The following is a 27,537-nucleotide window of genomic DNA, read 5'->3' as shown; positions in this document are numbered from 1 at the left end:
ATGCGCAGCAGCTCCATCGCACTCGCTGCTACGCAACGGCTGAAGCCCGGTACAGCAGCAGAAGTGCCGCTGAATCCGTACAGCATGGCGGCGCCCGCCGTGCCTTTAAATTAGTAGCGACGGCATCCGCTGAGGTCCGGAGTGAGGGAGGTGCCTGGGTGTGGGTGTCCGTGGGACTCCCAGTCACGAAAGCGGTGATACAAGCGAGGGGGGCTGTCCGGGGCAACTTGGGACGGGGCCCGGTGCGAGGCACTCTGCGGCCGGGGGAAGGCGGGGGGTGGGCAGCAGGGAGGCTCTGCGACCAGACGGGAGTGCGGGGTGGGGGCACGCAATCGGTGGCTCCCGTGGAAATCCCCAAGGTGCCGGGCGGAAGTGGGGAGGCAGCGCTTCGGCGGGGCGGTGCCGAGGGCTGCGCTACGCGGGACTTACGTGTTCCGCAGCGGGAAAGAGCGGTGGAGCGGGAAGAGCTCTTACGGCGTGCGCGTACGGTCAGACGCCAGACACCACCGCGTCCCGTGGCGCGCCGACAGGTGTAGTTTCCTGGTACGTGCCTTCCGGGCGGCCATCCTAGGTTCGTCAGCAGTACTCGCGGCGGGAGGTGCTTTTTTCCAGAGCCGCACACCCCCTGCATTGTGCTCTGCGGCACGGTTTCTTTCCAGTTCCGTGCGCGATTCCCGTCGCGACCGTTCGGCCGGCGGCGTTTCCAGACGCGCACCAGGAGCACGGGCGTAGTGGTCGGGAGAAACACGGCGGCGCTCCGGGCGTGTTTCCCTGCGGCGGCGGTGGGGGGTGAGTGCTGGGACCACCATTGAGACGAGCGAGACCCTTCAGCGGTGGCGGCGGGCATTCGGGTGTTTCCGCCCTCCTGGGCGCGGAGGTACGGGGCGGTTCGGCACCGGGCGCCGCGGGGCTCGGACTGCCGGGAGCGGAGGCGGGGCAGGGTGAGGTCCCACCAGGAATACCTGGCCAGTGGCCAGCCCTCTGCCCCTAACCTTACCCTTACCCCCCACCATCCTATCCCCCCCCCCCCCCCCCCAAATCACCGCGGATCAGCGTTTCTCACCGAGGCGATGCGCAGCAGAGCTCCAGACGGGGCCAGAACTGGAACTGGGCTCAGAGGCGGGCAGCCAGGGCAAATGAAGCTGGGTGTGCAAGGCAGCGGCCACGGAGCTTGCACCCCTGCTTATGGGGGGATCCAGCCGCTGCCTGGAGTGCAAAGTGCCCGGGACAGCAGGGCACTGCCGGGCCCTGACTTACAGGGCAGCCCTGGTCCCAAGGCCCATGGGAGGCTCCTTCTCTCCCATTCGGGGGCACCCAAACCCCGCTAGCGGGGTTATCGCCCCACACACGCTGCCGGTGGAGCACAAAGGCTCCCACACCCAGACCCTGCTTACAGGCGGGACAACGATGCCCAGGGAGACCCAGAGCTCGGCCTTCGCCCACAGGAGCAGGAACGACTCCAAGCAGCCAGGATGTGGGGCGGCATGGCCAAAGGCTGCAGGCCGGTACCCCAGCCCCGCGTACGGGGAGGGCCAACACCCGGCCCCACTCATCTCAGTCCCACGCCTCTGAAAGGCTGGGGCCAGAGACACCCGCCCTGCTTACAGAACAGGGCCCTACAAGTCCTCCCGCCCAGCCCAGGGGATGCGCACAGCCCTGCCTACAGGGTGCTCCCCCAGCGCTGCCCAGTCCCAAAAAGCCCCACGGAGCACAATGCTCTGGCCTGCGCCCCAGTTACGGGCTGGCCCTCCTGGATGCACCACAACGTTGCCTCTTCCATACACCCGGGAGCAACCTCATCCCAAAAAGCAGGGCTTGTGCCCAGCACCTCCTGAACCCGCACCCTCCCTCTGCAGGGCAAGGGAGGGCTCGTTCCTGCTGCCTGCCTAGCAGCCGGCTGCTGCGCTGCAGCCTCCCCAGCCCTGCTTACAGGGGGGGTGATGGGCTGCTCTTGGGACAGGGGGCCAAGGGGACAGGAGAGGGGGCTCCATGGCTGGTGACACGCACCCTGACGATGGGGCTGTCACATTGGCAGGGCGCCAGCAGGACGGGCGGCCGCAAAGGCACGGACCCACGCCCTGGCTACAGGCCGGTCGCCTTGCCTGCCCCACTACCAACTGGCCTCCCTCCCTCCCTCCCAGAAAAAAAAAAGAAGAAAAAAAGTCAGGGACAGGCCCAGACTCTCCCTCCACTCCATTCGCTGGCTGAGAGGGAATCCCCCCGTGGCTGCCCAGAGCCCTCCTTTCTCTCCTGGGAAGGCCAAGCTAAGCTGCAGCACTTCTAACAGGGGCCTAAAGGACAAGCACACTCGCTTGCTCACTCACGCCACTTTGGGCCAGGGCAGGGGCAGGGGTCAAGTTGGCGTTGCAGAAGAGAAAGAGAGCTCCATGCAACCAGCGCCTGGGGAGCAACCCCTCCCTCCCCGCCAGCAGGATGGGAGAGCCTCAGGCCTGCCCCAAGGGGCTGCATGGAGGCCACAGGCCTCAACGTGCCAACAGGGGCTTCCTGGGAGGCAAAGGCCAAGAGCCGTGACACGCCCCGATGACAGGGGGTCACGCTGGCCGGGCCGATGGCGGGCAGAAAGCCACCGGGGCCACAGGAGCAGGGAAACAGACCGCCCCCACTTACAGGGGGGCCTCGGGGTCTGGCGAGCTACATCTCCCCCGTGGGTGCAGAGATGCTGCCTCTCGCCCTGCTTACAGGGGGGCTGCACTCTCCGGGCAGCCAGAGGAGCAACGGGCCAAAAGGCCAAAAAAAGCGCAAAGACCCAGCCCTGCTTACAGGGAGGGCGCCCAGCGCAAACCAGCCACGCTCTCCCGTGACCGCGGCCCCCGTGACAGGGGGTTCCCTTTGCCCTGGCTGCCTTTCTCTTGCCACCTCGTCAGACCTCCGCTCCTCTTGCCTCACTCTTGCCTCGCAGCTCCACACCAGGACTCTTCTGTCTTCCTCCTCCACCATCGGACGCTGCAAAAAGGAAGGAGGAAGCCGTGAGACATGACAAGACCTGGCTCCTGCGTTCGAAAGATACGGGGATGACAGTTGCGTCCTTTCGACCACTTGTTACCACAGATTTTCCCTTCAAAAAGTCTTAATTTGCCCCCTTCAAGGTTCCTCGGATTTTAACCCATGAATGTAATTTTATATCCTCTTATATTAGTGCAGATTTCCCTCAATATGATCATTTTGTCCCCTCCAAGTTACCTCAGATTTTAGCCTATAGATGTCACTTTATATCCTCTAATGTTACCACACAGTTTCCCTCACAAAATGCTTAATTTGTCTCCTTCACGGTACCTCAGATTTTAATCCATAAATGTCATTTTATATCCTCTAATGTTACCACAGAATTTCCCTCAAAATACTCATTTTGTCCCCTTCAAGTTACCTCAGATTTTAGCCCATAAATGTCATTTTATATCCTCTAATGTTAAACAGAATTTCCCTCACAAAATGCTTAATTTGTCCCCTTCAAGGTACCTCAGATTTTAACCCTTAAATGTAGGTTTATATCCTCTAATGTTACCACAGAATTTCCCTCACAAAATCGTAATTTTCCCCTCCAGGTTTCCTTAGATTTCCCCCGTAATATGTCATTCTGTACCCTCTGAAGTTACCTCAGATTCTGCTTCCCAAAATGTTATCTTACATTCCCAAACATTACAGATTTTCCCTCAAAAATGGTCAGTTTGTCCACTTAACGGTGTCTCAGATTTTAACCCATAAATGTAATTTTATAACCTCTAATGTTACCACAGAATTTCCCTCAAAAAAATTGTAATGTTCCCCTCCAGGTTTCCTTAGATTTCCTCCATAATATGTCACGTAATATGTCATATACACCCCCTGAAGTTTTGATCCCTCAGATTTGATCCCCCATGTCATTTTATATCCTCTAATGTTACCACAGATTTTCCCTCACAAAATCTCAATTTGTCCCCTCCGAGGTATCTCAAATTTTACCCCCCAAAATGTCATTTTATATCCTCTAATGTTACCACAGATTTTCCCTCTACTCATTTGTGCCCTATGTAACACCCTCCCTCTGCCCCAGGTCTATCCGAGGTTTCTTATCGCAGAGCGCACCCTGCCGGCAGTCGCTCGGCTCAGCCCCGTCGCCTCCCTCTGGCTCGCCGGCAGCCCTGCAGCGACCGCCTCCCACGGCTCGCGAAGCAAGGGCGGGAAGCGGCGCGAGCCGAGCCAACCCCGCGCCGCAGGGAGGCTGCGCGAACGCCCGGTGGGAAGTTCCCGGCAGGCGCCTGGCCGCGGCTGCGGGTTATGGGCGGGAGGAGCCGCGGCGCGAGCGGGGCAGCCTCGGCCCCCCCCCCCCCCGCAGACGGGGCAGCCGCCCCCTCAGGGTAGTCCTTTACGGCCCCTCGGGCATTTCTCCACGATTGCTGCTGCCGCCAGCCCCACGCCCCCGCCCCTGCCCCTCGGCTCCCTTCGGCCCAGCCCCTGTCGGGCACCAGCCCTGAGGGCCGTCCCCGCCGCGGACCCCCCGGGCCGGCTCGGACGCGTCCCCGTAGGGATTCGCGCGGTGTAGCGGAGGGGAGCAATGTCCCTGGCTTTGCCGGAGCGGCCCTCGTCTGTGCTCCCACCGCTGCCACCCCTGCCGCCACCAGCGCCGCGGATGCCCGCAGGCGGGGCTGAAGCCAGGCGGCGCGCGGCTCCGGCACCGGCTGCGCTGCCGGCTGAGCCGCGTCCGAGGGCACTGCCGGGCTGGCTGCGCGGCCAGCCCGACCCCATGGGGCTTCCAGGCTGTCGGGGGCGATACTTGTGACCAGGGTTCGCAGGATTCGCCGCAACAGATGGATGCGGAGGCCTTGTTTTCTCAAATTTCTGTTTGTTGCTGCTTACCACAAATCACCACTTGCAGACGTACCGTGATTATTGAAAAGGTACGTGTGAGTATTGATAACAGGGTGTTCCCAGAAAGTAAATAAATGCAGGTAGCAGATACTGAGGGCATAACCATAGGTAATAGCAGCAATAAGAGGTAATCAAAAGGCAATTAGATGTAGTAAAAAGTAGTCATGCAGCAGCAAATAGAGCTTAGTACGATACAGTAAACAAACACGGCAATACTATGGCAGTGAAAATCCTCACGATGGATTACAATTTAAGCATGCTATAGCAACTAATCAAGAGCAGCTGGGAGGGCGTGTAGCCAGGACGGCTGACCACAGCGTGTGGTGTGCTCAGCAGTAAATGCTGGGGTAAAGACAGAGATGGGGCGGAGGGGGACTGGACTCCTTTTTGTACTTTGCTTGTGCATGCTGCTTTTGCTGTACCTTTTAAGCTGTCTTGACCTCAATGCGTGACTTTTCTTGCTTCTGCCTTTCTGATTCTCTTCCCCCACCCTGCTCTTGAAGGGGAAGTGAGCAAGGGTCTGCTGGGGCTCAGGGCCCTCTGTGGGGGCTAACCCACAACCTTTTGATAAATGCTCATATTTTCTGTTACTTTGTAATTTTGAAAATGTTTTAATGAAACCATGCTTAGGAGTATGCCTTAAAGTCTCAGAGATGTTTGTGCTTTGAGGAAAAAAGTTGCACCGAGTTCTTAAACACCTTCAGAAAGGACCGTGACTTTCCTAGAGTCAGCTCAGGTGGCAGTCACCGGCAAAACAGAGCACACTGGCAGCCTGGACCTTGGATGCAAAGTGCAAGGTGTTTCCTAAGTGTATACTCCTTTCTGAGGGGTGTTTTATTGTGTGCTGTCTAGCATCAGTTTATCAATTTGCCTCTAATGGGTTTTGGTATTCCCAAAAGGACTGGGATTAAAGAATGGGTGTGTGCCTCAGCACTGCATAATTTTATTTTGCAGCCAAAATTTCTTGTTTTGTGGTTTTCTGCTAGCTTGTATTTTGCAGAAAGCACTTAAAAATGTATTTAGTTTGCTTCCAAACAAGTAAAGAGAAAGTCCTTTTACCTTTAGGGTAGGGCTAATTTTCCTTTAGGCCAGAAAACAGAGGAAGATACCACCTGCTACAACCTTTGTTAAGAGAGGACCAAGCATACCCGGACCTTCTTAAACAAACAAACAAAAAACCCACCACTTAAAAAAAGGGCAACAAAGAGGCAACTTCTGCCCGAAGTGGTGTAAACGCATAAAGCTGTCAGTGTTTTTTTTTTTAGCTCGCACATCGGCACTGCTCGGGAAAGCCGTGCCTGTCGCTCTGCTTCTGCGCATGCGCGGAGCCGGCCGGCTCGCCTCGAGGGGGAGCCGGGCGACGCCGCAGGACCCCTGCCCGCGGCAGAATGGCGGCGGTCTTCTCCGGAGCGGGAGCCGCGCCGGACCGGGCTCGGGTCGGGACGGGACGGGACGGGAAGCGCGGTCCGCGGCTTCTGCGGAAATGGCCCTTGTGCGGGGCAGGGGCGGCGCCGCGCCGGAGCGGACCGGGCGTGCGGCGGGGTCTGCACTGCGCGGGGCTTCGGGGGGGCTGGGGGAGAGGGGGGCGGAGCGGCGGGAGGTGGCGGCGGGGCGGGGCGGGGCGGGGAAGAGCGGCGGAGTCCTCTCTGGGTTGGGTGGACTGCTCCGTCCCGGGGCATGCTGGGAGCTGTAGTTCTGTGGTGCGCGGCCGGTCTTTCCCCGAGCCGGGGCCGGGGCCGGGGCCGGGCCGTGCGCGCCGGGAGGCGCAGGTTGCCGCTGGCTGCGAGCGCGGCTGCCGGCGGTGAGGCGAGCGAGAGCCTTCGGGGGCGCTTCCCCGGAGCGTCGGGCCGGGAGGGGTGGGGGCTGCGGCGGCCGGGCGCGGGTCCTCGCTGCGCTCGATCGTCGGGCTGCGCCTCGGAGGTGTTCCTGCTCGGCGCAGGGAAGCGCAAAGGAAAGCCGCGTGGTGCCTGCCAAGCTGTAGTAGCTTCTTAGACCTAGAACGAATTGGCCTGTCGAGCTCTGTCTCTTTGTTGCTCAGTCTGTGGTACAAGAGGCTAACCTTTGTCCCACCTCAGCTTTCAGAGTTGTCCTAGAAATAAACCGGTGCTTGCGGGGCTTTCCAGAACGCTGGTTGTGGTCGGTCAAGACAGACGTGAGAGGCAATTTCTGCCTGTCTGTCTGTCTATTGGTTATGTCCCGAGAGTTTTGCTTGAACAGTGTGCAATAAAAGCGGCCTCGGGCCCTTACTGGTGGTGCAGTTTCTGCACGTGTCTTATAACGTAGGTTCCCTGCTTAATTTGCAATTTATGAGGTTTCTACCAATGAGCACTTTCCTGTCCATGCCGAATATAGCTGAATTGCAGGCTACGATTAAACATCAAATGTTTAATATAGATTGTTAATAACAAATTGCAACTGTTAAGAATATATGCTAAAAAAAATAGCACAGAAAGTAGAAGCTCTAGGCTGTGAGTGGTCTGTCCCATACTGATACTGCATGTTTGCACCGAGGCAGAATGATTGCTTTCACTCACTTGTGGAGCGATGAGTCTAGGCTCTCACTGCTAGTATTTTTAGCAAGACTGATTGAGCATTTCTCTAACATATGAGCAAGTGTTTGAGGAGCAAGTGATGGGTATGGGCACTTAGAAAGAGACTGCCAAAGGGCAGCTTCCTATTTTATAACTGAATTTTGTGAGCGTTGGTCCTCGTTTCATACTGAAGGGGAGTATGCTCTAGTGAAGGGAGTATGTTCACGTGAAAGGAAAAGGCACTAGTCTCCCTCGTCTGGCATTATTACTTCCTTGCTGCTAGCTCTGTTCTTCATAGAAAGCCAGTATGTTTCCTCGTCACATTCTAGTCTGCCTTCCTAGACTTCAGCCTTTGCCTCCTGGGTCTCTTGCCTTGCATAGACAATCTCTCCCCTTCTCCTCTTCTTCTTCATCTCATTTGTAAACCTTTTATCAGGCTGATTCTTACTGGCTTCCCACCCCCACCCCCCGACCTTTTTCTATTTTTTCCTTTTTTCCTATTTTTTTTTTTACGGACTTAGGATGGCTTGTCTTGTTAGTTACTTTTCTTCCTGCCAGCCCCCAGCCTCAAGTTCTCCGATGCGACGTCAGAGGATCATCTTTGATACCTCCGCATCTGAATAATACGGTTTCTGTCCCATGCTGTAGCTGACGGCAGGACGGACTCTGAGTGCAGAGGAGGGGTTGCTTCCTCCCTAGTTTCCTATTGCGTCTCATACTGGTTTGGGTAAGCAATTACAGAGGAAATTTGACTTCTCCGTGGAGAAGCGTGTGCCTGACAGCTAGCTGGAGACAGCACACACGGAATTGAGTCAGCGCTCCGAGTGCGGTCCTGAGTTGCAGTAAAGGTAAAACAATTGCAGACTGACAGTTTAGCTTGTAAGGAGCATATACAAATAGCAGGTTTGCCTCTAATGCTTAAAAGGCGAGGTTTCGAGATCATATTTCACGGACTACTTCCTATAGATTTCAAGAAATGCAATCGTTCTGAAGCACAGCCGCGCTCTGTTATTGTTTAAAGGGAACAAACTGCTTTGAGAGCCGTTACGTGGGAGGGAACCGAGGGCGGAAGTGACGTCAGGGCGTGCCTTCCCTGAGGGCCAAAACGGCTCCGTGATTGGCTGGACCGTGAGGGCGGATGTGGTGTCCTGGCGAGCCGTCATTAAGGGCAGAAAGGCTCCATGATTGGCTGGGAACCCAGGGCGGAAGTGGCGTCACGGCTAGCCTTCGCTGAGGGCGGAAGCGCTCCGTGATTAGCTCGGAGGGCTCGGAGGAACCCAGGGCGGAGGTGCCGTGCAGGGCTTGCCGGCACTATGGGCGGAAGCTGTCGGGCCGGGCCGGGCTCGGCTCGGGCCGGGCCGCTGAGGCGCGGTGCCGCAACGAGGTTGGTGGTCGGTGCCGCCCCGGGCCGGGAGGGGGCGAGGCGGCGGGCGGTTGGGGCGCCACGCGGTCGGCGGCTTCTGCGGAAACGGCCTTTGTGCGGGGCGGGGGCGGGGGCGGTGCCGGAGCGGAGCGGACCGGGCGTGCGGCGGGATCTGCACTGCGCGGGGCTTCGGGGGGGCTGGGGGAGAGGGGGGCGACGCGGCGCGGGGGGGGGGCGGTTGCGTGCGCTTGGCCGACTCCCCTCTGGGGCGGATGGACTGCTCCGTCCCGCGGCATGCTGGGAGCTGTAGTTCTGTGGTGCGCGGCCGGTCTTTCCCCGAGCCGGGGCCGGGGCCGGGGCCGGGCCGTGCGCGCCGGGAGGCGCAGGTTGCCGCTGGCTGCGAGCGCGGCTGCCGGCGGTGAGGCGAGCGAGAGCCTTCGGGGGCGCTTCCCCGGAGCGTCGGGCCGCGAGGGGTGGGGGCTGCGGCGGCCGGGCGCGGGTCCTCGCTGCGCTCGATCGTCGGGCTGCGCCTCGGAGGTTTTCCTCCCCCCGCGTGCTGACGGCCGGCTCTCTCTTTTCTCTGCGGCTCACCAGGGCAGAAGCAGCTCCCCGCCGCTGGGACCCCCGTGGGGTTTGTCGCCGAGCGAAGGTGGCGCAGCAGCTGAAGGGAGGAAAGCTGCAGCTGGCGTGCTGCAGTCGCAGGTTTCCCAGGAGAAAGAGCAGCCCGTCTGTCCCAGCTGTCCGGGTAAGTCGCAGCGACCTTTGGGTGAAACCGAGGCGTGCTCGTAAACTTCCTGCAGCCCAGGCTCAAAGGCTTAATCAAATTTGCAGAAGCGCAAACTGCTCGGCGCAGGGAAGCGCAAAGGAAAGCCGCGTGGTGCCTGCCAAGCTGTAGTAGCTTCTTAGACCTAGAACGAATTGGCCTGTCGAGCTCTGTCTCTTTGTTGCTCAGTCTGTGGTACAAGAGGCTAACCTTTGTCCCGCCTCAGCTTTCAGAGTTGTCTTAGAAATAAACCGGTGCTTGCGGGGCTTTCCAGAACGCTGGTTGTGGTCGGTCAAGACAGACGTGAGAGGCAATTTCTGCCTGTCTGTCTGTCTATTGGTTATGTCCCGAGAGTTTTGCTTGAACTGTGTGCAACAAAAGAGGCCTTGGGCCCGTACTGAGCAGCGAGAGAAAGCAAAACTCCAGGTAAGCGCTGGCCGTGGCAAAGTTGCTTGGGAATTGAGCGGCTGGGGGTCTTTCCAGCGGAACTCGGTACGCAGACAGAAGCGTGACCTTTGAGGTCCCTGTCTGTCTTGCGTTGAAGCTGTGGTATTTGACCCATGACTGTATGCAGTTGCTAAATCCTAGAGGGGATGATAGAGACGTCCCTGGGGCAGCCTTTTTTGCCACAGTCATTGCAGAAATGTTGGAAAAGTGAGTATCATCCCTCTCTTTAAATTCACCTTTTAAAGCATTCTTTCTGCAGACTCCTGTCTGTGATTTAGGTACTTGATTTGCGTGAAACAGAGCCAGACTTTCCTATTAACTAGCGCCCTGATTGAAATTGCCTGTCGTCGGAGGACAGGAACTATAAATGGTGCTTGGCAGTTTAAAATCTCTTGGCTTCTACGGAGGCTAACTTGCCAAAGCGAATAGGAAGTAGCCTAAAGTTCGGTAAAGACGCTGAATAGAAAAGGTCCTCTTCTTGATGGGGAAAGAGCTTCGCAGAACACGAGCTCTGTTTCCCGTAGGGCTCCCTACTTACCCACCTGTTCAGCGATTATTGCAGGCTTTGACTGGTCCCCTCAGGTCCGATATCGCACAAGCGTTGTGCCGCAGACAGTACCTTAGCTTACTTTCCATCTCGTGCTGCGTTACTTATACCCGCAGAAGACTTACTTCAGCGTCAAATAAACCCTGTGCGAAGCGTCCCTGACTCATGCCAGTGGGACCATCCCGTTGTGGCTGGTAAAATCCAGGAACAGGACGGTGCTTGGAAGAACGTAACCTATGGAGGAGCAGGCAACAGTCTCCTGTTAGGCAACAGGTTTTCGAGACTGGTTTTGCCACCCCTCCGCGCATTTTGAAGGAGGCAGTCCCTAAGCTGATGCAATCCAACTGCATCTAAGCTGTAGGTTGTTACTTCCATAAGTTATAAAGGAACTTCACTTTTTTTTGTTTGTTTTTGTTTTTTTTTTTTAAATCGAGGCTCGTGTGCGTGCGTTTGGCTTGTCCCGATGGCTGGTGTAGATGATCGCTCACGTGCCCCAAAGCTCCCTGTGCTGATGTTGGATCTGCCCCTCGGTAAAGGACGGCATCCCGTACGTTCAGCTTTTCTTCCTTACCGTCTCGTATGTATGTATGTATTTACTTTTCTGAAAGAAAGGGTGGATATTTCATGGGTCTCTCTGTGAGCGTATCGAACCAGGCCGCAGTAAATATGTGTAAGCGAGTAGGCTGCAGCATGTGCTGGGCAGTATCGGAGTGCTACTCTGCTAGCAGTGGAGAGCCAGGTGAAGGTGTAGAGGGTAAGGGCTTGTTCTGCCTCAGGTTGAACGGAAAGTTTCTGAAGTTGAGCATCCCGGGGGATGTTTGTAGGACTGTTGTTAGACAATAAAAGTTCAGATGGCTGTCGACAAAGGGGATTTTGTTGGCTCTTTTAGATAGCTATACCTACCGAAGATTGAATCGGTTACAAAAGGTTGTAGTAACCTCGCAGTCTCTACGTTCTGTAGCGTCTGTAGCAAAATAAACTGGCAGATGAATAAATGAGCAGGTACAAATACACGTGACTCTACAGCTGAGATAAAATAACATGCAGTTTCTTCTGTGTTTTGTCTTTCAAAGCACATTGTTGCTGAGCGCCTGAGCTTTTTGCTCGCGTTACCGAGGCAAGGAATGGCTGCGCTTCTTCCCCCCTCATCCCTCTCTTTTTTTTTTTCTCCTCTCCCTTGATGACAGGGACTCGAAATGTTTTCCTCGGATGTCCACGTGAAAATTAAAAGAAAAAAAAAAAAGGCGACGGTGGTGAACACTGACAGAATTGGGTGACTTTTTCAAGGTAGAGGGCAAAGAACGTGGAAATTTCTAGTACGTTAGCGTTACTCTGTTAACAGAACCAACGTACACGCCACTTGCTGTTCCTAGTTTTTTGGTTTGGTTTTCCTTTCAGTAGTCTCCCCAAAGGCTCCACAAAGGACACCTTGTGTATCTTTTCTGTTCTTCCAGGATTCATTCGTCAGGAAAGACGACCGTGAAATCTGAGGGCTGTGGACGAGGGCTGTGGAACCATCTGGTAGATGGTTGTTGCAGTTGCCTTTGGTCACGTCATTCGTCCTTTTAGCTTGCCCTTTACTTTACCTTGAGTGGAATTTTTCTTGCCACGCTATGTTTGCAGTGGTAACATTGCTGCCGAGGTGTTTTTTGACTAAAAATGATCTTAACTGTAGTAGTGAATTCACAGCGTGTGGCTTTGTGTACTGACTCCCATGATCACAACTTTTTTTTTTTTCCTTTGTCATAGATAGGAGAAAAGCTCTTTCCAGAGAGATGGAGAAGGAATTGATTATACCTCTGTCTCATCCTGTGAGACTGGAAGACGGTGAGTGACTAACTGTAAGCTGCAATTCTCAGGAATCGCATGGCTAAGAGTCTCGGGTTCCTTCTCTGCCTGACCCCCAGGGCCTTAGGCACGGGAAATCTTAGGCTTAATGTTTTTCCCTATGAAATACTGTCACGCTAAGGGGCGTAGCTGACTAACTGTTACGGGTCTGGTCGGATTCAGGTTACTGAACTATCACGGTCACGGATTCACCAATAACGTAGCACGCCCTCGCTCTAGTCGCATTCAATGAGAACTGTCACGGCTAGGAACAATGCAATGAACAGCAATTTATTACAGCAACAAGGACACAGGTTCTTTGGATCGCCGGCGATAAATTCACTGTCCGCGAAAGCAAGCGAGCACGCATGAAATACACAGGTACTCGTCCTGGCTGTTAATGCATTAAAAGGCACAAAGGCTCTAGAGATTTCTAAGTTTCCAAGGAGACACCTGGTACAACCAAGCGTTCAAATATTACCCCACAGCGTCCCAGTGCGGGGGGAAGAGAGGCTCAGCCCGTCGACTGATCCTGGAAGTCAGAAAGGTATCCTTGGTGATGGTATCTTCCCTAACACCCCCTTTCACTTAAGACAGTTTACATCTATTTTCTCTCCTTTAGGTGGGACTTGAGTGACTCTAGTCAGGCATACCTTGGTTATGTTTGGTGTAAAGTTTTCTTGCTTTCGTTTAAAGGTAGAGGGGTCTGAGAAACTCAGAGCATGCCCTCAGTGAGGGGTGGTCGCACCTTGGAGACACGGAGCTTTTGGGATGGAGGTGTGTTTTGGTATTATGATGATACTAGAATGAGCAAAAGTTCCCTAGAGTGCAGTGTTTTGTTAAAAACATGACAGGTCGTTGGCTCAGGGTAGCAAACGTGCAGCTTATCGGTCTCAGTGTGCACAAGAGCATCTGGTCCCCATCTGGTCGCAGAGCCTATCCGTGGTGTTTCCACTCCGCTTTACGCTCCGTCCCCTTCCTTAGAGTCAGCACACCAAGTTCCCCTAGTGCGATAGCACGTAAAGTTGGAGGCCTAGGGAACGCTTAGGTAGCGCAGCTGCCCTCCACCCTGAAAGCTTCTTCGATGCTGTACGCTTTCTTTAAAAGTTGAATATGAGTTTAATTTGCCTTGTTACTTAAGGCAATTACTCCGCAACTGCCCAAAGCAGCGACAGTGAGAAGCCCACTTCCAGCATCCGCTCCCCACGCAGGGACGGACGGACGGACAGACGGACGCCGCTCTTTGCCTTGCCCGCCGGGGAAGGGGAGAACGACCGGGCAGGGAGCCCCACCGCAGCCCCCCTCCCGGGAGTCCTGCACAGCAGTTTAATAAAGTTTGCTTTCCGGCCCGTGCCCCCTTTGGTGGTTGCCATCGGGGGAAGTGGCTGTCGCCGTCTGTGTGTGGGTGCAGGTTCCGTAGCGGGGTGGGTGTGGAGGGGGGGGGGGTGGCCCTGTGTCCACCGGCCGCTGGATGCTGACGACCCCTCGGAGTGCGGGGCCAGCCCTGCCGGGTGGGGGGGCAGCTCGCTGCTGTCTTTGCTCCCCGTGCTGGGGGGACTGCCCTGTGTGGCGGGGGCTGCTTGCAGAGGCGCAAGTGGGGAGGGGGCTGGGGGTTCCCGGCAGGACCCCCAGGGCAGGGGATGGCGTTGTGGAGGCCAGGTCCTGGGGGATTGGCGGCTGGGGCAGGGAAAGCCCAGGCGGGGGTGGCACGGGGTGGCAGGCACAGGTCTGTGGGTGCTGGGCTGCAGGTGGGGAAGCCTGGGGCTGGCTCTGTGGTGTTTGCAGTGTCAAGCCGCCAGGAGCACCATTGCCCCAGCAAGCCGGGAGTTGTGGTCATTGGGCTCTGAGCATCCCGTTGCCCGCGTTGGGTTCGTTGTTATTATCTCCCTGCCTTTTTTGTCCCGATAAAAAATGTACTGTTTCAGCTTGCCGCCGCTCAGCTTCCCAGCCGTGAGCGGCACGTTGCTCAAGGCAGACACTTCCTCCCTGAGGCGGCGCGGGGTGCAAATTTCTGCTGTTTTCGTTTGTGCTTTCTCTAAGAAAATGGTCTGGGAAGCCGTCCCTGCTGCCCTCAGGACGCATCCTGCCGGCGAGAAGCGGGTACTGCAGGCGGCGGGGCCACGCAGGCGCGGTGGCGCCTTTGGATGCCCCCTTCCGCCACCTGCTGGTGATAATCCGGTACTGCAGGCGCCTTGGGTCAGCGCATACGCTGTGGCGCCCCCTGGGGCCTTCTGCGCCACCTGGTGGCGAAAAGTGGGTACTGCAGGCGCCTCATGGCCCCGCATACGCTGTGGCGCCCTCTACCGCCGCCTGGTGGCGAAAAGTGGGTACTGCAGGCGCCTCGGGGCCGCGCATACGCTGTGGCGCCATCTGCGCCACCAGGTGGCGAAAAGTGGGTACTGCAGGCGCCTCGGGGCACCGCATACGCTGTGGCGCCCTCTGCGCCACCAGGTGGCGAAAAGTGGGTACTGCAGGCGCCGCGGGGCCGCGCATACGCTGTGGCGCCTTCTGCGCCACCAGGTGGCGAAAAGTGGGTACTGCAGGCGCCTCGGGGCCGCGCATACGCTGTGGCGCCATCTGCCGCCGCCTGGTGGCCGGAAGTGGGTACTGCAGGCGCCGCGGGGCCGCGCATGCGCGGTGGCGCCCCCTGGCGCCCTCTGCCGCCGCCTGGTGGCCGAAAGTGGGTACTGCAGGCGCCGCGGGGCCGCGCATGCGCGGTGGCGCCCCCTGGCGCCCTCTGCCGCCGCCTGGTGGCCGAAAGTGGGTACTGCAGGCGCCCCGGGGCCGCGCATGCGCGGTGGCGCCCCCTGGCGCCCTCTGCCGCCGCCTGGTGGCCGAAAGTGGGTACTGCAGGCGCCCCGGGGCCGCGCATGCGCGGTGGCGCCCCCTGGCGCCCTCTGCCGCCGCCTGGTGGCCGAAAGTGGGTACTGCAGGCGCCCCGGGGCCGCGCATGCGCGGTGGCGCCCCCTGGCGCCCTCTGCCGCCGCCTGGTGGCCGAAAGTGGGTACTGCAGGCGCCCCGGGGCCGCGCATGCGCGGTGGCGCCCCCTGGCGCCCTCTGCCGCCGCCTGGTGGCCGAAAGTGGGTACTGCAGGCGCCCCGGGGCCGCGCATGCGCGGTGGCGCCCCCTGGCGCCCTCTGCCGCCGCCTGGTGGCCGAAAGTGGGTACTGCAGGCGCCGCGGGGCCGCGCATGCGCGGTGGCGCCCCCTGGCGCCCTCTGCCGCCGCCTGGTGGCCGAAAGTGGGTACTGCAGGCGCCGCGGGGCCGCGCATGCGCGGTGGCGCCCCCTGGCGCCCTCTGCCGCCGCCTGGTGGCCGAAAGTGGGTACTGCAGGCGCCGCGGGGCCGCGCATGCGCGGTGGCGCCCCCTGGCGCCCTCTGCCGCCGCCTGGTGGCCGAAAGTGGGTACTGCAGGCGCCGCGGGGCCGCGCATGCGCGGTGGCGCCCCCTGGCGCCCTCTGCCGCCGCCTGGTGGCCGAAAGTGGGTACTGCAGGCGCCCCGGGGCCGCGCATGCGCGGTGGCGCCCCCTGGCGCCCTCTGCCGCCGCCTGGTGGCCGAAAGTGGGTACTGCAGGCGCCGCGGGGCCGCGCATGCGCGGTGGCGCCCCCTGGCGCCCTCTGCCGCCGCCTGGTGGCCGAAAGTGGGTACTGCAGGCGCCCCGGGGCCGCGCATGCGCGGTGGCGCCCCCTGGCGCCCTCTGCCGCCGCCTGGTGGCCGAAAGTGGGTACTGCAGGCGCCGCGGGGCCGCGCATGCGCGGTGGCGCCCCCTGGCGCCCTCTGCCGCCGCCTGGTGGCCGAAAGTGGGTACTGCAGGCGCCCCGGGGCCGCGCATGCGCGGTGGCGCCCCCTGGCGCCCTCTGCCGCCGCCTGGTGGCCGAAAGTGGGTACTGCAGGCGCCCCGGGGCCGCGCATGCGCGGTGGCGCCCCCTGGCGCCCTCTGCCGCCGCCTGGTGGCCGAAAGTGGGTACTGCAGGCGCCCCGGGGCCGCGCATGCGCGGTGGCGCCCCCTGGCGCCCTCTGCCGCCGCCTGGTGGCCGAAAGTGGGCACTGCAGGCCCCCCGGGGCCGCGCATGCGCGGTGGCGCCCCCTGGCGCCCTCTGCCGCCGCCTGGTGGCCGAAAGTGGGTACTGCAGGCGCCCCGGGGCCGCGCATGCGCGGTGGCGCCCCCTGGCGCCCTCTGCCGCCGCCTGGTGGCCGAAAGTGGGTACTGCAGGCGCCCCGGGGCCGCGCATGCGCGGTGGCGCCCCCTGGCGCCCTCTGCCGCCGCCTGGTGGCCGAAAGTGGGTACTGCAGGCGCCGCGGGGCCGCGCATGCGCGGTGGCGCCCCCTGGCGCCCTCTGACGCCGCCTGGTGGCCGAAAGTGGGTACTGCAGGCGCCGCGGGGCCGCGCATGCGCGGTGGCGCCCCCTGGCGCCCTCTGACGCCGCCTGGTGGCCGAAAGTGGGTACTGCAGGCGCCGCGGGGCCGCGAGTGATGTTACTACATCATTTACTACATTTTTTCCTGCGAGTGATGTTACTACATTGATTTTGGTTTTGGGGTGTAATATGTTATGCTGCTAAATTTTTCTTCCTGTGCAGAAGAAAAGTTGAGCTAATTCCAGTTAGCTTCAGTAACTTGCTTTCTCATATTGTCATTTCAATATTCAAAGCTGAAGCAAAAGCATTGGTATTGTTGCTTCTAGAGAGACGCCAGTTCTCCGGTCTGCACTCTGCATGCTGTTCAGATAAGCTAGAAAAAAATAAAGGAAAAGAAAAACAGCTGCTGCTTCTCCTGCTCTCTTTCTGCTTTCTACTTTCTTGTGCTTTGCCCCTCCCCTTTCCCAGGTGATTGGCTTTGGGTTCCAGGCAGGGCCTAATGGTAACTGAGTCACAGGCATCCCATCAGAGAGCTCATTCTGCCTGGGCTGCAGTTTGGGGTAAGTGCTTTGTTTTTGCTTCAGTCAGTTGCAGGGGTCTTTAGGTGGGTCAGAGCCTACGGACTGATGCGTTTCCAAGTAGAGATAGGTACATCCTTCTTTGTGAGGTAACAACTAGTAGGATCCTTGCTGATCCTGGCTGGAATAATAATAATGCACAACACAGAAATCATATGAGAAAGGACTGGCCTATAGCGAATCAAAGTGCTCCCAAGGGGTTTTTGTTCTAGTAGTAGGGTACATATATCTTACTCTTTGTATTGGTAATTATTTGGAAACCTAAGGGTTAAAAATAATGACCGGGAAAAATCAACTATTAATTTTGTTTCTAGTGACTGTAGGCCTCAGAGAAGGGCTTGGTCAATTGGCAACTTGGAAAAGGCATGACCAGATAATAGTAAGATGGGATACCCCGTCAAAATAGGGGTGAATGTGACAGAGGGTTATGTACCACAATCTGTCATGTTTGATGCTTGTGAGGTGTTAGCTTGTGGAGATTTAAATGCCCAATGACAACTGAGCAGAGAGAACAAGTAACTGGGAGAGACCCAGCCAGATTGAGAACAGCTGTATGGAAACGATTTGCCATCAGAGAAAGGGAGAAACTCAAGGAGAAAACAGGAGAGAAAAGAGGAGGCTCTCTTTGAAATGTGGCAGTTCAAACATTTGAGATTGAAACAGGGTATGGGGATGTGAATGCCTGGATAGAATGGGTCAAATATGCTGTCCAGAGTCTCAACCGTAGCACTTGCTATGCTTGTGCCTCGGGACGACCGACTGCCCGGATAGTGCCCTTCCCATTGGGGTGGACCAGGGATTCCCAGGGGAAGCGATGTATGATTGCATTGTACCAAGAAAAGACTGCCTGGGGAAATGAGGCCTGTAAGTCTCTCTCTTTGCTGTTCCCTCCCTTGCGTGATAGCAATATCAGGGTTCCCCCTGCATTCTCTACAGCTAAAGGTGACCATGCAGCTTGCCTCTCAGGGCAGGGTGTGAGCGCTACCCGGCATCTGGGAGAATTTGCCTTGTGCACGAGGACCTTGAATGCTACCAAGGACCTGATGGGAAACTGCTCAAGACTTGAGATCCCCAGGGCAGATCTGTGGTGGTACTGCGGAGGGAAGATCTTACGGTCCACCCTACCATCTAATTCGGGAGGCATTTTTGCACTTGTTCAATTAGCTATACCCTTCACCCTGGCATTTGAAAGAGAAACATCACAAATACCCAGAAGAAGTAAAAGAGGCTTAGGAATATCATTTGATGATGGAGGGTACATAGATTCTCTTGGGGTGCCTAGAGGAGTTCCCGATGAACAGAAAGCCAGGAATCAAATTGCTGCAGGGTTTGAGTCGCTGTTCTGGTGGGTAACAATCAATAAGAGTATTTATTATAGTCAGCAGATATTCATAAATCATACAAGGGATGCGATAAGAGAAATCGCTGAACAACTAGATGCCACCAGCAAAATGGCTTGGGAAAACAAAATAGATTAGATATGTTGATCGCGGAGAAAGGAGGTGTGTGTGTGTGTGTGTGTGTGTGTGATACTGAGCAACCATTGTTGCACTTTTATACCCAACAATACTGCCCCAGATGGCACAGTAACTAGAGCGTTGCAAGGGCTTACCACCCTTGCCAGTGAATTGGCAGAATGATTAGGAACAGGCACTTCCATCACAGGATGTTCGGAATCTTGGTTTGGTAAATGGAAAGGGGTCCTAGTGTCCGTATCTGCATCCTTGATCGTAGTAGCAGGAGTTTTGACGACCCTTGGTTGTTGCATTATCCCCTGTGTAAAAGGACTAGTACAGCGGTTCACTGAAACTGCACTATCGAAAGAAATGACCGTGGAGCCACCACCTTACTCACGTAAGGTGATGATATTAGAGGGGATGGAAAGCAAAGAAGGTGAAGAAGAGGAAGAGATCTACCAAATTACACCGCAGAGAAAAGTTTTGCAAAAATCAACAATTTATAAAGAAGAAAAGGGGGGAATTGTGGGAATAAAAATGTTGTTTTTGCAGAGTTACGTTGTTTAGAGGGAAGGAATGCGGTGTTGAGATAGGCTCGCAGTGATAAGAAAGCTTAACGGACAACCTTGTAAAATGCAGACAACCGGACTCCTCAGAGCAGCTAGGTGAAAATCACGGTGTCAAGTCAGATCAGTGAAGAAACATTACCACTTCAAACAGTAAAAAAGTCAAAAGAAATTTGAAATTGAACAGGCCGGCAACTGAAGGCCACGTAGTGTCTGTGAAGCGTCGGATAGGTTGTGAACCCGGAATACCCAGTCAATGGGGAAACAGGGGAGGGTCCCGGTCGTCGAGAAAGAAAGTCCATAAACCGTACTGTGTGACTAGTAGGTGCGCTCCTGCTTGTGGGACGCGTGCCATTGCGATCGCAAATAAATTACTACTTCACTGAGATCCTCGCCTGAGCCTAACCTACTGGCTACGGAGTGCTTCTCACACTCCCTGCGCGTAATCCTGGCTACAATATACCGCGTTATCGAAGGTGCCTTTTAAACAACATTGATAGAAACTCAGGGGGCGATAGTACTGACCCTGGGGGTGGAACTATCCACGCAGGGAATAATCCACGCTGCACCAAATATGGTAGCCACAGGAATGCCAATATACATAGCGCACGCCAGATGCAACGTGAGAATCCTGCAACTGGATGGCCTGTCGCAAATGGCGAGAGGTGGTACTGGCTACGTGGCAATAAAGCCAGGAAGGTGTTGCCCCTGGGATGGAAGGGAGCTTGCACCCTGGGGGCAATAATTCCAAACGTAACTATTATTGAAGACCCACAAAGCCAAAGGCCCCTTGAGACCACACGCAGGATTAAGCGGACTCCAGACAATTCTCTAGTAAAATTCTCTAGTATTTCACAGCTTTGCAAGGTGGTTTTTACCTCGGTGAGGGGTGGGTGAATTAGAAAAAGCGATTGTAAATATCTCCGCTATAACTGAAGAACTAGAAGATAAGTTTGATAAGTTTGCAAAAATAGGACTGTAGAATCAAATAGTATTAGATTCATTAATAACCTCATAAGGAGGAGCGTGCACTGTAATTAATGCTAGTTGCTGTATATACGTAGATCAAATGGGACGAATTTGACTGATATTTGGGGGGAAAAAAAAGTATACTGGGGGGGTGTGGGGGGGAAAGATCCTACATAGAGTAGCTCAAGATGACAGTTCCTGGGCATTTAGAAACATTTGGGAGAAACTAACTTCGTGGTTACCTGAACAGAATTGGCTCAAACAACTATTTGTTGGTATTGTAAAAATAATGGCGTTGTACGCCTACCATCCCCCGTGACATCCGAAGAAGACTATTGCGCCTTAACGTTGGAGAAACTCAAGAGCGCGGTACGTGAAGAGATGCAAAAACAACAGTAGGAGTAAGGAAAGGAGAGGAGGGAACTGTGAGAAACTAAGTTGTGTTTTTGCAGTAGAGAACTAATTTTCTGTATTCCGAGGTAGTTGTGCAGTCATAATGAGGAGAAACGCTACGTGGGTAAGCGGACAGTAGGCGGCCTCACTGTTCCGAAATAAGGCAGAAGCTTGAGGAAAAACAGGTTGAGCAGCGTGGGAACGGTAAAACAAAGATCACAGGTTCCTGAAACATAAGAAAGGGAAAAAAAAAAAAAGGAAGTAAGAAGGGAGCAATTAAAGGGTTGTAAAAGAAGTAAAATTGTACATACATGGTATAGAGGAGCGTCGAGCAGCTTGTGAACCTGCAGTACTCGGCCAATGAGGACACAGGGGAGGGGATCAGGCGTCGGGGAATAGGGAATAAAAGTTGATGCTGTGCTTACTGCAATGCGCTCCTGATCGGCAGGACGCCCGCCACTGCAACCGCGAATAAAATAGCCTCAGAGAAGATCGTGTGTCAAGAAAATTATTTGAGACGTTTCTCGCAGATATACTTGACGAGGGAGGACCAAGAACACCCCGCCCTTCTTTAAAAAAAAAAATAAAATAAAAAAATAAAAAAAAGGCATCACAGGGGCAGCCTGAGGGTCGCCTTCCCACAGGGAAGCGGCGCCGTGATTGGCTGGACCGTGAGGGCGGAAGTGGCGTCACGGCTAGCCTTAACTCAGGGCGGAAGCGCTCCGTGATTGGCTCGGAGGAACGCAGGGCGGAGGTGCCGTGCAGGGCTTGCCGGCACTATGGGCGGAAGCTGTCGGGCCGGGCAGCGCTGGGCTCAGCTCGGGCCGGGCCGCCGAGGCGCGGTGCCGCAACGAGGTTGGTGGTCGGTGCCGCCCCGGGCCGGGCCGGGCCGGGAGGGGACGAGGCGGCGGGCGGTTGGGGCGCCACGCGGTCGGCGCGCCACGCGGTCGGCGGCTTCTGCGGAAACGGCCCTTGTGCGGGGCGGGGGCGGCGCCGCGCCGGAGCGGAGCGGACCGGGCGTGCGGCGGAGTCTGCACTGCGCGGGGCTTCAGAGGGCTGGGGGAGAGGGGGGCGAAGCGGCGTGGGGGGGGGGCGGGCGGGCGGGCGCAGAGAATGCGGCGGCGGGGGGGGGGGTTGTGTGCGCTTGGCCGACTCCCCTCTGCGTCGGATGGACTGCTCCGTCCCGCGGCATGCTGGGAGCTGTAGTTCTGTGGTGCGCGGCCGGTCTTTCCCCGAGCCGGGGCCGGGGCCGGGCCGTGCGCGCCGGGAGGCGCAGGTTGCCGCTGGCTGCGAGCGCGGCTGCCGGCGGTGAGGCGAGCGAGAGCCTTCGGGGGCGCTTCCCCGGAGCGTCGGGCCGGGAGGGGTGGGGGCTGCGGCGGCCGGGCGCGGGTCCTCGCTGCGCTCGATCGTCGGGCTGCGCCTCGGAGGTTTTCCTCCCCCCGCGTGCTGACGGCCGGCTCTCTCTTTTCTCTGCGGCTCACCAGGGCAGAAGCAGCTCCCCGCCGCTGGGACCCCCGCGGGGTTTGTCGCCGAGCGAAGGTGGCGCGGCAGCTGAAGGGAGGAAAGCTGCAGCTGGCGTGCTGCAGTCGCAGGTTTCCCAGGAGAAAGAGCAGCCCGTCTGTCCCAGCTGTCCGGGTAAGTCGCAGCGACCTTTGGGTGAAATCCAGGCGTGAAGGGGATTTTGGTGGCTCTCTTACACAGCTAGTCCTACCAAAGATCGCATCGGTTACGAAAAGTAGTAGTAACCTTGCAGTTTGCGTGTTCTGTAACATCTGTAGCACAATAAACTGGCAGGTGAAGAAATGAGCGGGTACAAATACACGTGACTCCATCGCTGAGATTAAATAACGTGCAGGTTCTTCTGCGTTTTGTCTTTCAAAGCACGTTGTTTGACTCGGTGATCCTTAACGATGATCCTCGGTGGTCCCTTCCAACTCAGGATATTCTATGATTCTGTTGTTGCCGAGCGCCTGAGCTTTTTGCTCACATTACTGAGGAAAGGAATGGCTGTGCTTCTTCCCCACCCCCCTCTCTTTTTCCTTTTTTTTCCTCTCCTCTTCTCCCTCGATGACGGGGACTCGAAATGTTTTTCTCAGATGTCCATGCGAAAATTTAAAAAAAAAAAAAAAGAAGCTGATGGTGAACACTGACAGAATTGGGTGACACTTTCAAGGTAGAGGGCAAAGAACGTGGAAATTTCTAGTACGTTAGTGTTACTCTGTTAGCAAAACCGACGTACACGCCGCTTGCTGTTCCCAGTTTTTTGGTTTGGCCTGGTTTTCCTTTCAGAAGTCTCCCCGAAGGCCTTTGTGGACAAAACTTTGTCCCGCTTCAGCTTTAAGAATTATCCTAGAAATAATGAACAAGTGCTTGCAGGGCTTTCCGGAACGCTAGTTGTGGTCAGTCAAGAACGACTTGGGAGGCAATTCCTTTCGTGGAATTGCAGAGTGATCGAGAGATCAAGGCCAGCGTTGTGAAGAAATAGTGCCAGGTTATAGTCACAGGTGACTGCCTTCTGAAGGGAACAGAGGCTCCCATCTGCAGACCAGACCATCTTTACCGAGAGTTTTTCTACCAGCCTGGGGCTTGGATCAGGGACATTGCTAGCGAGCTTACGAGCTTAGTTCAAACTTCAGATTATTCCCTACTCCTGCTCTTTCACGTGGGTACCAACAAAGTTGCAGCAAGAAGTCTGTGTTCAATCAAAATAAATTTCAGGGCCCTGGGAAGATAGCTAAAGGATTCAGAAGCACAGGTTATCGTCTAGCATTTTGGGATATATTAAACACAGCGTAGCCAGCTGGTCAAAAGAGGTGATTCTCCCACTGTATTTAGCGTTGGCGAAGCCTCTCCTTCAATATTGTGTGCGATTCTGGGCTCTACAATATAAAAAGAACGTTAAGATCCCTGAAAGCGTACAGAGGAGGGCAACAAAGCCGGTAAAAGGATTGGAAGGCACGCCCTGTGTGGACGCTATGGTACTTCTGCTAGCTCCTCGGAATTGTATATAGTCACGAGTAACACTCCTGATTCTAAATACATAGTCTTTCCCTGCATATAAGCCGAACGCTATTCTACAATCGTTTGCTTCTTCTGGCAGTGGATTCTGTCTTTCAGTGATTTATGGGTACTTTACATGTCCTGGATATTGTTTTCCAGATACCTGGAGCTTGCTAGCTTTTCTGTCTCCCAGACGTGTGGCTGATACCGGTCTAGTCTTGTGAGCTGTGCTGCCGTGAAGTCTGTCACCTGTTGATGCTGAAGGTACTTTTCTAGAAAGAGGAAGGTGGTAGGTACAGTTTCACACCAGGACATCAACAAAATCACGTACTCTTTTTATCATCTCCAGACGTGTTTCCTTCGGTGGCTTCTGGACTTTGGTCCATATTGTAGGCCCCGAGAAGGAAGGAGGTTGGCTTTTCATAACCACAGTTTCTTCCAGCTGTTTCAGATGGATTTCATGGTTGATTCTAGTTGAAATGACTGCCTCAGGAAAAAAAAATAACAAAAATGATAGTCCAAACAACTTAAAAAAAAATAAAAATAAAAAACAAACGAAAACACCGCTCCCATTTCCTCACAGCTTATTCATTTGCTGTGGTATCTTCTTTATGGAAAGAAGTGTCCTTTCCTTCCCAAGCTGTAAAGGAAGAGTTCAGGTACTCTTCACTTGTGCGCTTTAATCTGTGACGTGTTTGTTCGCATAGAACTTCTGGGAAGTTTGGCGGTAGAGTTTAGGGTTTACATGTTAGGTAAACAGAAGTATCGCTCAACTCAGAACATAGTTGAATAAAAGTACAATATTTATTTAAAATGAATAAGTGTGTGTCTATAGTCTTGTGTCCTTTCTTTGCAGAACTCAATAGTTAGCCTTTATACATATTTCTAAGTTGCCCGGTTTATCAGTGTACAACACAGCATTCGGGAATATCATCTGAGATTTTAGGTGAAGAGGACTGTCCTTTGTTCAGTTGTGCACTCTTGTGTGTCAGCCCTGATTCTGAACCGTATAAAAGCTGGAAACTTCTTTCCGGTTTTCTCTCTAACCTCACTGAAGTGTGGGTACTTCCCAGCGTACGTGATACTATTCAGCATGTGGATATTCTGTTTCCTCACACTAGCTACAATTCCGGTGAAGTTACACATCTTGAGCCTGCATGTTAGTGTTTCATCCTTTCAGTTCCACAAAAGGAGGGTTCAGTGGAAGTTTTGAATCCTGTAGAGTGGAATACAGGTTTTTAGCCTCAAAGGCTTTAGTTATTTTTCCCTGGTGAGCTTTGGAACAGAAGATATGTAACATTAACAGTTTTTTATTATTCATTTCAGGACTCTTTGACAGCCCTCCAGGATCCGATGATGCAAAGCTCACTGACATATCCTACCCAGGAGACCAACAATCTGTGACATTTGGAACCAAATCCCAGGTGGGAAACGTAAGCGATCAAAGTGGAGCAAGAATTCGTGTTGAGCATGGGGATTCAAATAACAAGTGCATTTTCGGGAACTGGCTCTATCCTTCATCGCAGGTGAAAGCAGCTCTGCGGGCCCTCCAAGGAGGCACCTCTGCAGTGATTGCAAGTGGAACCCACCCAAAGATCTCGGGTCATGTCATCACAGATGTTGTGGAAGGGAAGAAAGTTGGAACTTTTTTTTCAGAGGTAAAACCTGCAGGTGAGTACGGAAGTAACATGTACATTGGGAGCTGTAGAGATTTCCTGGAAGTTTAGGGTCGAAATTTGGCTAGGCCTGCCTGTTCAACAAATGGGAAACTACGCTCTGCTTGACAAACGGCTTTTGAAAGGTAATTTTTAATGTTGGAATAGAACATCTTGAATCCTCTGCTCGGGTTCCTTCCAGCTGATGACTTGCTGCATCAGACTTGCATTCAAAGAACTAGGTAGAATTTATCTACTTTATAAAGTATGACCTCGCTTTAAAAAGCTGTTTTAACACTCCTTAATTAAGTCTTCTTAATCAAGTGTCTGCTAGTTCTTTTCTTAACTCCTGTTATTTTCCTTAACGTGGGAATTCCTGCTCTGGCAATTTCTGTAGGACGCTTCTGAAATAGAAGTCCGGGCCTATTAGTCACATTTCAAGTCATCTGTCCTACAGACAATTTCAAGAGTTAAAAATGAAAACGTAGCTTATCCGTGAGCTACTTGAGAACTCCTTAGTGAAATGCTGCATGAGCCTTTTGACTTGTTACTTCTGCTTCTGTTTCAAAACTTGTTCTGTATCGTTTCAGTTTGAGACAGGTTCTTTGATATCCATGCCACGAAGAAAACCTTTCTTCTGTAAGAACCCTTCAGTGTGCACAGGGAGAGGCGTGGAGAGAGCAGCTATTCTGCAAGCTGTTACTCAGGCCGCTTTTGGCTTCCAGTGCTGTTTGTACATTCCCGTGTTGTTTTGCAATCTTTTCTCTTTTCGTTAGTTGTCTAACTAAACTTTTTCAAAGGATGCCTCCCTGTTTTCAGTTTTCTCCTACGCCCTGAGATTTAGCCGTCCTTCTATTCTTTTGCTCTTTGTCAAGTCTTTTTGATACAAGCTGTGTGCAGCTTTGATACAAGCTTGTTTGTCCCCTATGACCTGGATGATCTTGCTGAATCTCCGTGATGCCTTGAAAAGGGCTGTGCTCGGGGACCGTGGCAGCATTTTGGTATCTGATACAGATTTTCCTGTTCTGGCATACAGTGAATTTCTTTGATATGTCTATTAGGACCGTACCTGTTTTCCTGCTTTGAGTAAGGAGTTGGAAGATGAAAGGTTAGCGTTCCTTTCCTCCCACATGGGCTGTAACCTTTGTCTGCATGTCTTGTGGTTGTGTTTTGTTTGTTTGTTTGTTTTGGCAGGCCCTCCAGCAGAGCAGCAGGGTGAAAGGTCTCGAGCTGGTGGCAGGACCCTGGCAGCTCTGCAGCCTGAGCAGGTGAGAGAACAGTATGTGCTCACTCTTTAAGGTTGGGAACACGTGGCAAGTCTTAAAATACAGGTTTATAACACAAATGGGTCCTGGAAAAAATCAGCTGGCTCCAAGCATTCAGGGAGTCAAGACAGTGAGAAGATGTGTCAGCAGAAATGAGCTGAAGTGAGCCAGATGTCAAACACCATGGACTTCATATAAGGATGCAGTTCAGAAGCTTTTCTCTTTCGGAGAGCGGAGATTATTTATCGTCTTGCTGACTTATTACCTGATCACAGAGAAGAAATTCTCTTGGCAAACGAGAAGGACTTAGAAGAAGCTGAAAATAAAGGTAATATTATGGGTCCTTTCATGGTACTCCTGTTGTCATGAGCTTTTCTGGGCCTCAAAGGAAATGAGCAGAACTAGAATATTCTGTCACCTGCAATTGGATATTATGACTGTCACAGGTTAGTGAGCCCAGGACTTTGAGAGCTTGTCAGTGGAAACAGCTGCAGCTTCCATAATTACATGAGAGATGTCTTCATCAGAGAAGACAGAGAGGCCTTTGAAAACAGCAACCCACGGCATTGTTTAAAAAAAAATAAAAATCTAAATAAATAAATAGCGTTTTCTTTTGCCAAAGGAGGCTCGCTTTAGAAATTGAATATAGCAAGTATCTGCCCTGTTATCGTCATGTATGAAATAGCATGAGTATCTCCTGGGCTGGTTAACGTAATGTTTGGCCCCTGTGGGGAAGGTTGTTACTTAAAAATGATGCTTTCCAGAACGAACCATATTACCTTCTGACCGAGGAAAGTACAGTTCAGGCAGCATAGACTAAATCCGTTCTTTTGCGTTCGAGTGGTGCATCGAGAAGCTGGTCTTGGGTTAGAAAATGTGTGAAACTGGCACGTCACAAACTGTAATGCAGAGAGATCTTTGATAACAAAAGCGTATTTCTGTTGGTGAGTTA

At 54.5% G+C, this 27,537-nt stretch overlaps 2 protein-coding genes across 12 annotated transcripts; both read left to right on the top strand.

Annotated features, from left to right (window-relative positions):
* On the top strand, positions 1 to 26,939 carry LOC310884285 (uncharacterized protein; the record flags this gene model as incomplete). The annotated part of the gene is made up of 7 exons (XM_083805812.1): positions 1 to 99; positions 205 to 543; positions 22,150 to 22,300; positions 24,992 to 25,098; positions 25,192 to 25,336; positions 26,515 to 26,588; positions 26,686 to 26,939. 7 exons carry the CDS (start codon positions 1 to 3, stop codon positions 26,749 to 26,751), a joined length of 981 nt encoding a protein of 326 aa, XP_083661938.1. The 3' UTR covers positions 26,752 to 26,939.
* Positions 550 to 13,837, top strand: LOC310884301 (uncharacterized protein). Of its 11 annotated transcripts, none has more exons than XM_083805867.1 (8): positions 4,791 to 4,895; positions 9,355 to 9,505; positions 10,952 to 11,098; positions 12,267 to 12,344; positions 12,645 to 12,725; positions 12,833 to 12,891; positions 13,041 to 13,121; positions 13,556 to 13,697. In XM_083805867.1, exons 1-7 carry the CDS (start codon positions 4,806 to 4,808, stop codon positions 13,077 to 13,079), a joined length of 645 nt encoding a protein of 214 aa, XP_083661993.1. In that variant the 5' UTR covers positions 4,791 to 4,805; the 3' UTR covers positions 13,080 to 13,121; positions 13,556 to 13,697. The 11 variants fall into 11 exon arrangements, with proteins under 11 accessions (XP_083661984.1, XP_083661986.1, XP_083661988.1 ...); XM_083805866.1 differs by having other exon boundaries at positions 13,486 to 13,697; XM_083805858.1 differs by lacking the exon at positions 13,041 to 13,121 and having other exon boundaries at positions 550 to 4,895; positions 13,556 to 13,837.
* Positions 26,940 to 27,537: the final 598 nt, after the last annotated feature.

This window comes from Anser anser (assembly GCF_964211835.1).
Source record: "Anser anser genome assembly, chromosome: 20".
Taxonomy (NCBI): Eukaryota; Metazoa; Chordata; class Aves; order Anseriformes; family Anatidae; genus Anser; species Anser anser.
Note: the sequence above shows the minus strand (reverse complement) of the source record. Positions and strands in the feature narration are given on the sequence as shown.

Coding starts and splice junctions, on each gene's coding strand:
- LOC310884301 (XM_083805858.1), top strand. CDS start 4,806: ATGGATGCGGAGGCCTTGTTTTCTCAAATTTCTGTTTGTTGCTGCTTA. Junction 4,896..9,354: donor GTACCGTGATTATTGAAAAG/GTACGTGTGAGT, acceptor GCGGCTCACCAG/GGCAGAAGCAGCTCCCCGCC. Junction 12,726..12,832: donor AGCACGCATGAAATACACAG/GTACTCGTCCTG, acceptor ATTACCCCACAG/CGTCCCAGTGCGGGGGGAAG.